This window comes from Caretta caretta, chromosome 4 (assembly GCF_965140235.1).
Source record: "Caretta caretta isolate rCarCar2 chromosome 4, rCarCar1.hap1, whole genome shotgun sequence".
NCBI lineage: Eukaryota > Metazoa > Chordata > Testudines > Cheloniidae > Caretta > Caretta caretta.
Window position 1 is genome coordinate 96,571,522 of NC_134209.1, and position 13,410 is coordinate 96,584,931.

The following is a 13,410-nucleotide window of genomic DNA, read 5'->3' on the forward strand; positions in this document are numbered from 1 at the left end:
AGTTAAGCTCTGATGTCTGCAATATTTTTCTGAGTTGTTTAATACTTTTCATCTCATTTTTCATACACTTATTGTATTGTTGAGATGCTTCACTTTTGCTGGGAGTGGGCTTCTTTATAGATTATACGTGCTCAGCAGACATTTAAATTCTTTACCTGTAATTGGAAATTCCGAACCCAGTCAGTTGTGGCAGCAGAGAAGATAAGTAATCTCAGTTGAAACCTTTTTTATTAGATCTATCTTGTATCCACTTGTTATATTTAATTATATCAATTCAGTATTAAATTTATAAAGGGAAAATTTAATTCAGTTGACTTACTGCAAGAGCTAAAAAAGTAAACTCATATGTGGTTTCATCTGAATATTTCTGAGCAGTTTGTCATTTGAGCATTGATTTCTGAATAATGCACTACAGTTTTAAGATATCAGGAATATTTCTCTTAGAAATAAAGAAGTTCAGTACATATTAAAATACAATTACCTTGGTCCATCACATGCAAGTTCTTTAACCCCACATTTATTTCCCCAAGACTCATCAATACAATGAAATTTCACTGTCACGAAAGCAGAAATGACATTTTCTGGTCCCCATAATAGCTCTCTGGGCACTGGCATATCTGGGTGCTGGAAAATATTGTGTTAATGTACTTGTGTTCTATGAAAACCTTGATTAATTGTCTATTTACTGTAGATCAAAATTGAAAATGATTTGTGGTCTCATCAGAGTTCCTAACTGATGCTTGTCCAAATTACAGAACCACCACTATACAACTGGGTATAATTACTAATCTTTTTTTTTTAAAGAGACATAATTTGGCTAGATTTTAAGGGGTTTCTATAACTTAACAACCACTAATGATATTAGCTGTATAAGGAGAAGGTAGCTATGTGTGTGATCAAATATCCTATTTCAGGGTGTATGATGTTTGCTTGCAACTGTCAGGGGACTTTCCCTCATTATACAAAATTTCACAGCTGCCTAGGGCCACTAGGGTGGGATTGAGAGAGCAGGTTGACTTTGCTTGGATGCCTCAAGTGCCAACCATTATGAAAAACAGGAGGCTGAATTAGATGGAACCATAGTTCCAATCAGATATGACAAATTCTTTGCCATCTTATTCACACATTTTTAATTCTTGAGGGTAATATTTTTTTACTGCATGCTAGTGTGTGGTTGGTTTTTTTCTTTGTTTTTTTGCTCTTCATTCTGACTTCTATTGGTACACACTGGTCATAATTCTAATCTCACTTACACTGGTGTAAATGTAGTTCCCATGATTTCAGTGAAGTTACTCCGGAAGAGTGTGTGTCGTTGATAGAGCACTGGTCTGGAACTCTGGGACCTGGTTGCTATTCCTGGCTCTGCCACTGGTCTTCTGGGTGACCCTGTGCAAGTCACATCTCTGCTCTGTGCCTCAGTCTCCTCTTCTGTAAAATAGGGATAATGATAGTGTCCTACTTTGTAAAATACTTTGAGATCTAAAGCTTTGATCTAGCTGAGGAGAATAACCCATAAAATTCTGTTAGAAGAAGAAGAGAACTACCATTTGGGGGGTATGTTCTCATTCAGTTAGAGAGTGAGAATTCAGTGAACTCAAGTACATGCATAAGTACTTTCCTGAGTTGGGGCCTTAATGTTTGATTAAGCTGTTATTTGTGAAGAAATATATAAATACAAGATATTTAAATTATATGTGCACTATTTTAGCCTTTGACATTCAAAATATGGCAAGTTGTGAGGAAGATCATTCAGATGGAATTTTCTGCACAGACCAGCATTCTGATTGCGTCAAGTTTGATACCCTGTCTGAGAAAGCACTGTTTTCACTATGTAAGTACTTCACATGAATAGGATGACTCCCTACTAATTCCTCCATCATCAGAGAATGACACTTATTATTTAAAAGTTTTCAGTAGAAAATGATACACTTCTTCCTAGATTATTTTCCCTTTAGAAAAGACACATTACTTATTTTATATTGACTGTGTTACACACTTAGGATGAAATTCATCTGCACATTTTAAGCCTCATATGAATACTGTTTAGACATCTGCCTATTGTGGCTGTGCAGAGATGCTTTTACAAATTCAGTGGCCTAAGATTACACACAGATGGTATAGAGGGATTGAAATCTTTATTCCAGCCCCAAAGCTTCCACGAGTCAATCTGGCTCATGGCAAAACTTAGATCAGCCCTTTCCTGGAGGGTACTCTATATAATGCCCCTTCTCAATGGCCCCACAGGTTCTGTTCCATAGCCTGGGAATGTATTGGCCATGCCTCCTCCCCCATTGGAGCCAGGAATAGATGACTCAGCTCGAAGACAGCCATGTAATTTTCCATGCTGGGGGAATTCTGAGTTGCTCACGTAACAAGATTTTATGACCTGTTTGGATGGTCAGCAAAGCCAGAATCTGAAATCTGGTTCTGTGTATCAAAATATTTGCCCTTTAGGAAAGGCCATTATATTTAGATACTAAAACATTGGAGGTACCTGAACTCCTGCATACTAGTTTGGTATGTGTCTCTTACCCCAATTCCTAAAATTAGAGAAACACATTATTTTCTTTCAAAAAGCAACAGTTATTCCAAAAGGCTTTTTCAATGCAATATCCAACTGTAAAATAACAAAAACTGAAACCGAAACCCTGTTAACTTGCCTCTTGTAATTCAGTCACTGTAATATAAATTGTAAAAATAAATATCCTTGAGAGATTTCATGAAGAGAACTATAGCACCAGAGATTTGATATGGCAGAGTTGAAAAAAATGAAAGCAAAGTTTAAACTTGATAACCAGCCATAAATTTACTTTTAGGCTCTCTCTTACCTGGTGACTTTGGACTGAAAATATATCCCTACTATAACTTTAATTAATCATTCTACCTTACTCCTTGAATCTATTGCAATAGCATTCAATTCTTAGTGTAGTTTAAAACTGAGAAATAAGTGAGGGCTATTCACTTATCTTTTCTTTATATACTTCTGTTTAAAAAGAAATACTGTTTCAGCTAACAATGTCACAGAATGTTACCAGCTTTCTTAGAGTAATTTCAGCATCCCAGATTTTGCCCGTGCCCCCAAGAAAAAACTCACAGGGAGGAGCTTTTTCTGAGGAAATTATCATGATGATCCCCTCACTAACTTCCTCTCAATTCTTCCATTAGGGACTGGAGTTTTATCTCCATGGGAAATACATCAGCCCCTCAACCCAGGCAGATCTGGAAGGTGGATATCTGCATGAGTCCCGGCTTATCCACCTGGGGGCCATTTCCCTCTGTACTGGCACAGGCCTCTAATGCCATCCCTTGTTCCTCCTACCAGAGTGTCCTGGATGTAGCTTCTTTCTGGGCCCTTTTTTCCCCAGAGGGGAAAGCTAATACAGCACCAGAATGTATTATATGTTCTTCCTAAGGTCAATTAAAGGGGGAACAATGATGGCACTTTAACATCAAGAACTGGAGGGAAAGGAAGGTGAATACAGGAAGAAGAAATCTCAGAGGAAAACTGGAGTCAGAAGAGTGCTTGATTTAGTAGGGAGAACCAGATGGCAAATCTACCTTTCTTAGTGATCTTGGTGACCACTGGTCCCACTGTGAGAACTGGCATTATTTTTTATTATTCAAATCACTGGTGCTTATGAAATGTAAAACATGTTTCCTGAAGTATTTTTATTATTTAATTAATAGCCCATGATTATTTTAAAGTTTCTTTAGGGGATTCAAAATTTCTTAATATCAAGAAAAATTACAGTGTAATATTATATATTCTGGGCTCCTTCTGTAGTCTTTAGTCAGGCAAAATTCCCATTATTTTCAATGGGAATCTTGCCTGAGTTGGGGCTATGGGATTGAACCCTCTATGTCTAATTCTTTGCAGGTACAAAAAAGGTCACGGATCATCAAAGAAAAAAACAGAAATGTTTTATGCTTACCCTCAGTGTTCTCTATCTGCTTGTATTTTCCATTGTCGTTGTAATCATCAGACTAGCAGGTAAAAATTTCAATTTATTATACCAAAGGAAACAAACAGGTATGGGTAATCTTAAGCAAGAGATTTAGTAAAGAACGATTATACCTGGAATTATTTTTACATCAGTGAAGACCTGAAGTATGACTTAGGATTTGAATGCACAGTGTTCACTAGGGTCAAATTTAATGCAGTGATGGTTAGTGCTCCTGGATCAACTAAGCCCCAGTGCTGGTGTCCATCCACTTGTATTTGTCACTGCTCCAGAAAAACAATGCTGCCTTTTTTTGTGCACTAGGCTAGATACACTGCCTCCCTTGAGAACCAACCTTCATTTCCTTTGGAAGCACCACTGAGTAATTCCTTCAGGTGAAAATCCAAAACTAGTTCAAACTGTAAATAAGACACAAGATTTTAGCAGCAAAGTTGACCATTGACACAGCCTACTGAAGGAAGCTGTAAATTCATCATAAGTTGGAGACTTGAAATGGAGTCTGGATGTCTTTCTAAAGGACATACTCTAGTTCCATCACAGATTATTGGGCTTGCTAGTTTTCACATATGTAGCTAAATAAATAAATAAATTCCCTCCACTGCAGAAACTGTTGGACAGTAAATTCTATGATCTGTCCTATGTAGCAAGTCTGACAAGATAAGCAATGTGGCTCTTCAGGCATTAAAATGTACTAATCTCTATCTAACAGAAAACTGTCAGTTATGAGCCATCTGATGGTTCATGAACATTGTTTCAAAGTACAATATCAATGCCCTGCTGTTGCATGGAGTTCCATGCTGCTTATGGATGGTCACTTGTGCTGGCACAGAGCCATTGACTTCCATGGAGACGCCACGTGAGTGAAGAATCCACCAACGCAGAGCTCCTTACAGGACTGGGGCATTATTTCTGTGAATAAAAACCATTCCCCCATGTAAGATTAAAGACCATTAAAATTCTTTCCTTGCTGGAGCTGTCTTATGTTAAAATAATTTCTGTTTCTTAGTACATACTTCCCAAATTTTACAGTGATATTTCACTGTCTCCTTCAGAAAGGTTCTTTACTGATGAATAAACATATCCCTTGTATATGTTTCAAGTAACTGGCTTTTTGTATCGCTAAAAAGACTAAACAACATCTTCCTGAAAACATTCCATTAATATGTAAATAACTGAACTCCTTTGTGTAATGATTGGGGGCCAGATCCTAAGACCATTGAAGTTAATGGCAATAAACCATTGACTTTGGATCAGGCCCTGAAAAGAAACACTCATAGTAAATATATCCTTTAGGAATCACAAATAAAGACACTGAAAGATTAAAAGTGTATGGGTTGGCTAGAGCTGTGAAAAGCACAATAAAATATAAATTGAACACCAAAATTGTAATTATGGAAAAGATGTCATTTATTGACTTTTGTGGCAAAAAATCTGGGCACATTCTTTAATCAATACTGACAGATTAAATAAAGTGGCCTACTTACTTCTTAATTAAATCCTGAGTACAGAGAGGCATTCAAATGCTCTTTGCGACAAAAAAGTCCTCTTTATACTCATTTCTTTTTATGATACACTTTGTACATTTTTATCAATTTGACTATTGTAATTTTCTTTTTACTAATCAAAATGAGACTTTCTAAGAACTGACGAGAAAAGAAAAATTATCTAGAGTCCAGATCTGCATTGCATTTTGTTCCCCATATACATCATGATCCAACCCAGAGACAGTGGGAAAGCTCATATGAAAGTATTTGCTCTCCCTGTCCCATGAGGAATCCAAAAAGGCATATTGGAAGATCAGCCACAGATAGATTGACCTGTATCAAGGAGTGATGTAGTCCCATTGCAAAGTGTGCCCCACAGGGGAGCATGTGAGATAGAGGGACCAATGAGGAACAACAGCTACCAAGAGGCACCACAGTGGCTCAGGTGGATACAGAAGTAAATGTCAACCTGACTCTCAAAGAAATGATTTTCCCACTGGAATATTTTGCCAAAATTAATCTTTTCCCACAGAAAATTTAAATTTGGACGAAATCTATTTTTTTCCAATGGGAAAATAGTTAGTTCTAAATTTTTCAACTAGCCCTAATTATCATGATGAAACATTATGATTCAGTGTCACCAAGAGATGACTGAAAAATCATTTAAAAATCCAAACATTAGGGGGGCAGAAGGGAGGAATAGGGTGTTGAATTTTCTCCAAAAAAACTCGTTAAAAAATCAAAATTTGAAAAATGTCAAACAGCTGTAGTCATGTAGTGATGCAATCCAACAATGAAACTATTGCCAAGTCAGGTCAGGATGCTGCACTATGTTTACTTTGAGGCTCTCTCGAACTCCATTTTATGCAAACCTCCTCTCTCTTTGTTCCTCCCTCCCCCACTTCTCCCATCACCCCTGGATATTGAGAGAGATCCAGCAATATCCCACTAGCTTCAGTCCAGTTACTCAGTAGCCCTCTGAAACCTCACATGTATCATGGGAAGAGCTTTCGTCTTTCTGCCTGGGATCTTGAAGAGTGAGAGGAGCCCTGATCAGGCTCTTGCTCTCCACACATATCACATTTGGTATTATAAGTGCTGTGCTATGACTACAAGCTGAATATCTTCACTCTGCAACAGCCAATTCCACCCCTCAATAGCCTGACGCGTGAGAGAGGAAGAATCAAACCCAGTTTGCTGGATGGCAGCACAGGCACTAACCACTTACCCCGGGCACTTTTCTCATATTGCTTGGAAATTTACAATACATGTTTCCATACAGAGTTGGGAGAAATCACTGTAGGCAACTGCTACAACCTGCAATAACAGTTTTCATACATATGTTTACAGTCAAGTTTCTTTCTCAGCTTGGCAAATGTGCCTGGGGAGAGAGTCACAAGAGTGGAACTGAGAACATATAGTTCACAAAATACAGTGAAAAACCCCCACAGCCATTTATCAGGGGGTAGCCGTGTTAGTCTGTATCCACAAAAACAACAGGGAGTCTGGTGGCACCTTAAAGACTAAGCCCTGGTCTACACTAGGACCTTAGGTCAAATTTAGCAGCGTTAAATCAATGTAAACCTGCACCCATCCACAAGATGAAGCCCTTTTTTTCGACTTAAAGGGCTCTTAAAATCGATTTCCTTACTCCACGCCTGACAAGTGGATTAGCGCTTAAATCGGCCTTGCCGGCTCGAATTTGGGGTACTGTGGACACAATTCAATGGTATTGGCCTCCGGGAGCTATCCCAGAGTGCTCCATTGTGACCGCTCTGGACAGCACTCTCAACTCAGATGCACTGGCCAGGTAGACAGGAAAAGAACCGCGAACTTTTGAATCTCATTTCTGGAGACTGTGGGAACTGTGGGATAGCTACCCACAGTGCAGCACTCTGGAAGTCGACGCTTGCCTCGGTACTGTGGAAGCACTCCACCGAGTTAATGCACTTAATGCACTTAGAGCATTTTCTGTGGGGACACACACACTCGAATATATAAAAACGATTTCTAAAAAAACAACTTCTATAAATTCGACCTAATTTCATAGTGTAGGCATACCCTAACAGATTTATTTGGGCATAAGCTTTCGTGGGTAAAAACCCTACTTCTTCAGATGCAACTGAAAGTATCTGAAGAGGTGGGGTTTTTACCCACGAAAGCTTATGCTCAAATAAATCTGTTAGTCTTTAAGGTGCCACTGGACTCCTTGTTGTTTTCACAGAGATTTAGTCAGTTAGTGTAAGCGCTATTTACTTTCTATCTAATGAAGCTGTTATTTCCTGATTCACATATGGTCACACAGACTCATTTGGGTAGATTAACCACTGGTGTAACTCCACTGAGGTCAATGAAGTTACACCGGGGATACATTTGGCTAAACATGTTTACAATGCTTGGATGCAGTGCCTTGAACCAACCACTGAGAATCCGGAATCTCTCTGCAGTCCTATTCAATGACATAAAAAGCAACATTTCCAGTAAAAAGCTTTTAAAGGAAACAAAGGAAATAGTTACAACAAGCTACTTTTAATGTTGACATTGATGGAACAGAAAATGTTTCATTTCATGTAAACTACAATCACTGACTATTAATGCTGACAAATTTCTAAAAATGGGTGTATTTTTTTCAGTTTGCATTAGCACCCATTTCACCAACAATACAGAACCCACTGTGTCTGCCTGGTATGAATAATAAGAACTTGTCTGTTTATCTGCAACTAGAATTAAGTTGTGGAACTTGTCTCCAATGAAATAGATGCTGAAAATCAGCCTGCCCCTCTATATCTCTTCAGAATTATTCTGAGAATTAGAGAGATGATACACAATGCAAAGAGGATTTAACTGCCTCATCATGCATCAAATAAGGCACTTAACACATGTGGCCATTAATTTACTCACCCACAAGTTTACCAGTGGGGGTAAAAAAAAAAAAAAAGCAGATCCTAGAAGTGTGCAGTAGTAAGCAGCTGTGCATATCTCAGAAACATCTCATCCCAACAGACATTAATTGGCTCCCCTGTTGGCCGTCCTAGTGAGAAACTGAAGGGACTTAAAGATTAAAGTAGTTTTTCCTTGATAGAAGTGTGGTCTTTCTAGACCATCACAGAGCAAACTGGTGTGCAGTACTGGCAAATTTGTATGCTACTGCCGAGACTGTATATGTCCTTTGAATAAATAAGACTTCAAATCCCTAGCTGTTAATCCAGCACCTTTCAAAAACACTAAATTCACCAAAAGAGTCATTATCAATGGCTGCTTCAAAATATATGTCAGATTTGAAAAGCAAAATCTATATTCAGTAGAAAAGAGCTCCGTTGAAGGACTAAGACAAGCTCTATGTGTGAATTACTTCTATGCTTGTTTTTTTCAAGCATCCAAATTGTGCAAGCCACTTCACAGAAACAAGTAGAAATGTGGAGGAAATCCCGGCCCCATTGAAATCAATGGGAGTTTTGTCATATTTTTATCCATGGTCTCTACCCCCAAGGCTAAAGGACAACATTTTAAAACTTGGGTGCTTAACGTTAGCCACTTAAATAAATTTCACTGATTTTTTTTCCAGTGAGCAGTTCTCATAATTCATAGATTTTAAGGCCAGAAGGGATCATTAGATCATCAAGTCTGATCCCCTGTGTGCATAAGTCATTGAATTTCATACAGTTACTCTTGTATTGAATCCAACAATTTGTGTTTGACTGAAGCATATCTTCCAGAAAAGCATCCAGTCTTGGTTTCTCCATCTTCTGATGTCTTCAAATCACCACTTCCTTTGGTAATTTCTTCCAGTGGTTAATCACCCTCACTGTGAAAAAAATTGTGCCTTATGAATTTGAACATTGCAAGTGAGTGTCATGTCAGACTGTAAAATCTTTCTCTCTCTCTCAGTCCCTCCTGTTGAAGCTGTTCCACTTTGTATAATGATTAAATATTAATTGGACCAGAGAGAGAGAGAGAGAGTAACTGTCTGGCAGGGGTGTCAGAACCAGGGAGACCATGGGGTCCATGCCTGCCGACTTTTTAACATGGGCATAGTTGGGAGGGGCAGGTGGCCATGTTGCTCCCCAAAACTGCAAGCCTTGGGCATGCTCAGTGCAGTGTAGGCAGGGGCTGCGCTTCGCAGCGGGGGAGCTGATGATCATGGTGCCAGCCTCTTCCCAGGGTGGGAACTGAGGTGGGTCGTAGTTCCCCCTCACCATGAGGCATGGTCCCTGTTACTGGCCCTGCTCCTGCTCCTCCTCTTTTCCCCAAGCCCCTGCCCCCTAGCCAGGCTGGAAGCTGGAGCCGGACCATGGTAAGAGCCATCCAGGGAGCCTAGACCTCTTTGGGGAGCCCTGGACCCTGCATCTCTCCTGGGTGGGATGCCGAGGTGCCTGAGAGCAGCCCCTGGCCCATGTCCCTGCCCCCCAGGGCACACCACCCAGGGCAGGTGGAAAGTTCTGGCCTCCCCACAGTGGCCCGGGCTCCCTGGGCAGCTCTTACCATGGCCATATGTGGAAGTCCTTGCAGGATAGAGGTTTAAGAACACATACAAAACAATAAATTAGGGTCACTGATGGGCAAAACAGAGAGAAAGAGAAAGAGAAAGGACCAGGGTAACAATAAGATCACACTCAGACAGGTGAATGTGGATCTCTTACAATAGAGTTTATTTAAATTTTTTATCATCTCACATGCCATACCAATTCTGTGGGAACAAAGTAATTTTAACCCATAATATGAGGAATGCTGAGGCCCTGGATAATTTATTTAAGAACAAATTATACAGTCTTGATACTTAATCTATTGATTTAATTATCTCAGTACCCTGCATGATTAAATAATTGAAGAACCTAGCAATAACAGTTGTATTTTCACTTGGAACTTTATTCAGTTCACGTATCCGAGATGGAAAAGAACCTGAAGAATGACACTAATCTAGTTAGTGAGAATAACATACAACGGTGCTTCAGTGGAGATTGTCCTGGCAAAGCAAGAAAAGGAAAAGAGGAGCAGAGAGAACTCATCATAGCTCATACTGAAGCTTTACATCAAATTGCCAAAGAGATTTCAGAGCTGAAAACTAACCTTCACCAAAAGTCAGAGCATTTCCAAAATCTAAGCACAGCAACTGAACAAAAGCTCTGGGAGGTTGGCCTTCAGATTAACACCTCAACCTTAGCAATGCAAGTCCTTCGGAAGTTGATAGAAGATATTCAGACCTCATTTAGGTTTCTGAATTTGACATTAGCCGAAGTTCAGTCTGCTGCAGAAGACAGGAACAATAAATACACAGGAGTGTTCCTTAAACAGCTAGAGGTAGGAAGCTACATTGATTTTGTCACAAGTTTTAAGGCATTGATAGGATCCCCCATCCATTGGCAAAAGAAAAGGTAACAGCTTTGCCGTGTAGATGGTCAGATTGTTGTTCTTATGACAAATTTGGGAATACATTTTCAGAAGGGCAGAGGGAACAGCTTTTCTTTCTACAAGTGCAATTTGTATCTACTAACATTCATTCCCATATTTTTGCACCAGGAAAATGAACTACATATGCAAATCAGACAACTTAGACCTCTTTCTACTTACCTGATTTGCACCTGACCATGAGATAATTAGTGCAATTATCCTAATTTTCATCCACAGAAGGAAGGCCGCCCTGTTGAAAAATTACCCGGTCCCAAAGAGATCATGTTGGCAGGTTAACATTTTGTTCATTTACTTTCATCCCAATGGGACTTAGGCTTTAAAAATCCTGCTTGGCACCTATCTGCATATTTAGGGGCATAAATAAAGACATTTGAAAATCTGTCCCTTAGGAATGTAAGTCTCATTGAAAGTCAATGGACTTAGCTTTCTAAATGCCTAAACACTTTTCTAAATGAGAGTTATAGTAGAAAGCTCCGAAGTAGAGCTTTGCAAATAACTGATGGAAAATTTTTAAAAAAATACATTTTGGGTATGTTCCGAAATGAAACTGTTTCAAATTTTTTGGCAAACTGAAAATTTGAAAAATATATATATTTGGAGACAAACAAAACATTTTGTTTGACCTGAAAGGAAGCATCTTGCTTCATTTTCAAGCTTTTAAAAAGTTTTTTAAATATAAAAGTGAATTAAATTTCAAAGTGAAAAGTCATTTCAAATAAAAAAATCAAAACGTTTTGTTTAAAAAATGACAGAACAGGATTTTTTTTTCAGAACTTTAGTTTGTTTTTTCAACTGAGACAATTCAGTGAAATGGATTTGAATTCACTAAATGTTTCAGTCAATCCAAATCTGCAGGTTTCAGAGGAAAAAAAGTATTAACCAAAACATTTCACCCAATTCTACTTCCAAGTTACTGGGGCAGTTTGGAAAAAATGTACTAGTGACTACAGTCCTGTACACTAGTCAATATAAAAATGATCAGACATTGACCATTGATTTTAGACAAATATAATGTACCCTTCTTTCTGCAGCAAGTTTTCAAACATAACCATGCAGGTACTGTACTTAACTAAGTGTTAAAGACCAAGGACCAGATTCTAAACTACACCCTTTGTGTAGTCATTCACTCGTGTGCAAAATGAATGCAAAATGCTGCAAAATTATAATGGTAACACTTCACAATCACTTTCCGCTTCCTAGGCAAAATCCTAAGATGTGGCCAAGATACAGTCAGTGCAACTGAACAGTGGGTGGGGCTTTAAGGCAGCTTTGCATTCCTTCTGTTCAAGAGCCTCCCAGGAGTATGAGCTGATCCCTAGCATAACTTAAAGCAGTTGAGGATCACAAGGACATAGAGGGTATGTTTATGCTGCCTTTAAAAAAACACAACTGGCCTGTGCCAACTGACTTGGGCTCATGAGGCTTGGGCTAAGTGGCTGTTTAACTGTGGTGTAGATATTTGGACTCGGGCTTGAGGTGAGTCTCTAAGACCTTATGAGGTGGGAGGGTCCCAAATCTTGGAGCCCAAACATTTACACCACAATTAAATAGTCCCTTAGCCTGATCCCCTTAACCTGATCCCCTTAACCTGAGTCAGCTGGCTCAGACCAGCCACAGGTGTTTAATTGCAGTGTAGTCATACCCAGAGACTCCCTTTTCCCCAAAATGTCCCCTCCACAGAGTAGGGATGGCATAGAGCTGCTCTGCTTTAAAAAAAAAAGAAAGTATGAAGAAAGTATATGAAGAACTGAGCCCTAGTTTTATATGGCATTTTGCGAGATAGACTTCAATGGGAGCAGAGTAAGGCCAACGCTGAGCACTTCTGAAAATCCCATCCACCTTTCATTGTGTATCTTGGCCACCTCTGTCAGGTTGCAAAGAATCTGATGTAGTCTCCTAAGAGTTTAAAATAATTTGATACTGTTCTGGGGAAGAATAACCTGATTTAAAATAAGTGAACAACACTCAGATGCATCTGAAGAAGTGGTTTTCACCCACGAAAGCTTATGCCCAAATAAATCTGTTAGTCTCTAAGGTGCCACTGGACTCCTTGTTGGTTTTGAACAACACTGTATTTGCACAAGAAATCCTGAACTGCCAGAAGGTATTATTTCAGTTCTAATGCATCTTAATATCAATAAGGGGCACAAACCTTGCTCAGGGGAATGGTCTTTTCTCACTGGAGTAATTTATTTACTCCCAAGCAGATTCTTTTCTCACTTTTGTTTATTTACCATGTCTATCCCAAAGAATGTAAAAAATAACAATAAAGGGGATTACTCAAATGAGTAAGGTCTCGGACCATCAGTGTTAGAATGAAATACCTAATGATGCTAATATATTTTTACAGGATATCACAAACCTGTGGGATAATTGGTACAACACATCAGCAACCATTGTTACCATAAAACAAGAACAAAGCAATCTGGAGCAAGAAATTAAAGGCGAAGTGAAACTTTTGAATAATATCACAAATGACCTCAGATTAAAAGACTGGGAGCATTCAGTAGCGTTAAGGAATATTACATTAGTGCAAGGTAATTTCTGGTGGTTCT

At 39.0% G+C, this 13,410-nt stretch overlaps 1 protein-coding gene across 1 annotated transcript in view; it reads left to right on the top strand.

Moving 5' to 3' along the window:
* Positions 1-1,725: 1,725 nt before the first annotated feature.
* The window catches only part of MSR1 (macrophage scavenger receptor 1), a 34,616-nt gene continuing 22,931 nt past the window's right edge, over positions 1,726-13,410 (top strand). Inside the window, exons 1-4 of the mRNA XM_048847023.2 lie at positions 1,726-1,831; positions 3,878-3,991; positions 10,320-10,744; positions 13,206-13,299. Of these exons, the coding sequence (XP_048702980.2) occupies positions 1,726-1,831; positions 3,878-3,991; positions 10,320-10,744; positions 13,206-13,299 (739 nt within the window). The remainder of the gene's footprint in view (positions 1,832-3,877; positions 3,992-10,319; positions 10,745-13,205; positions 13,300-13,410) is intronic.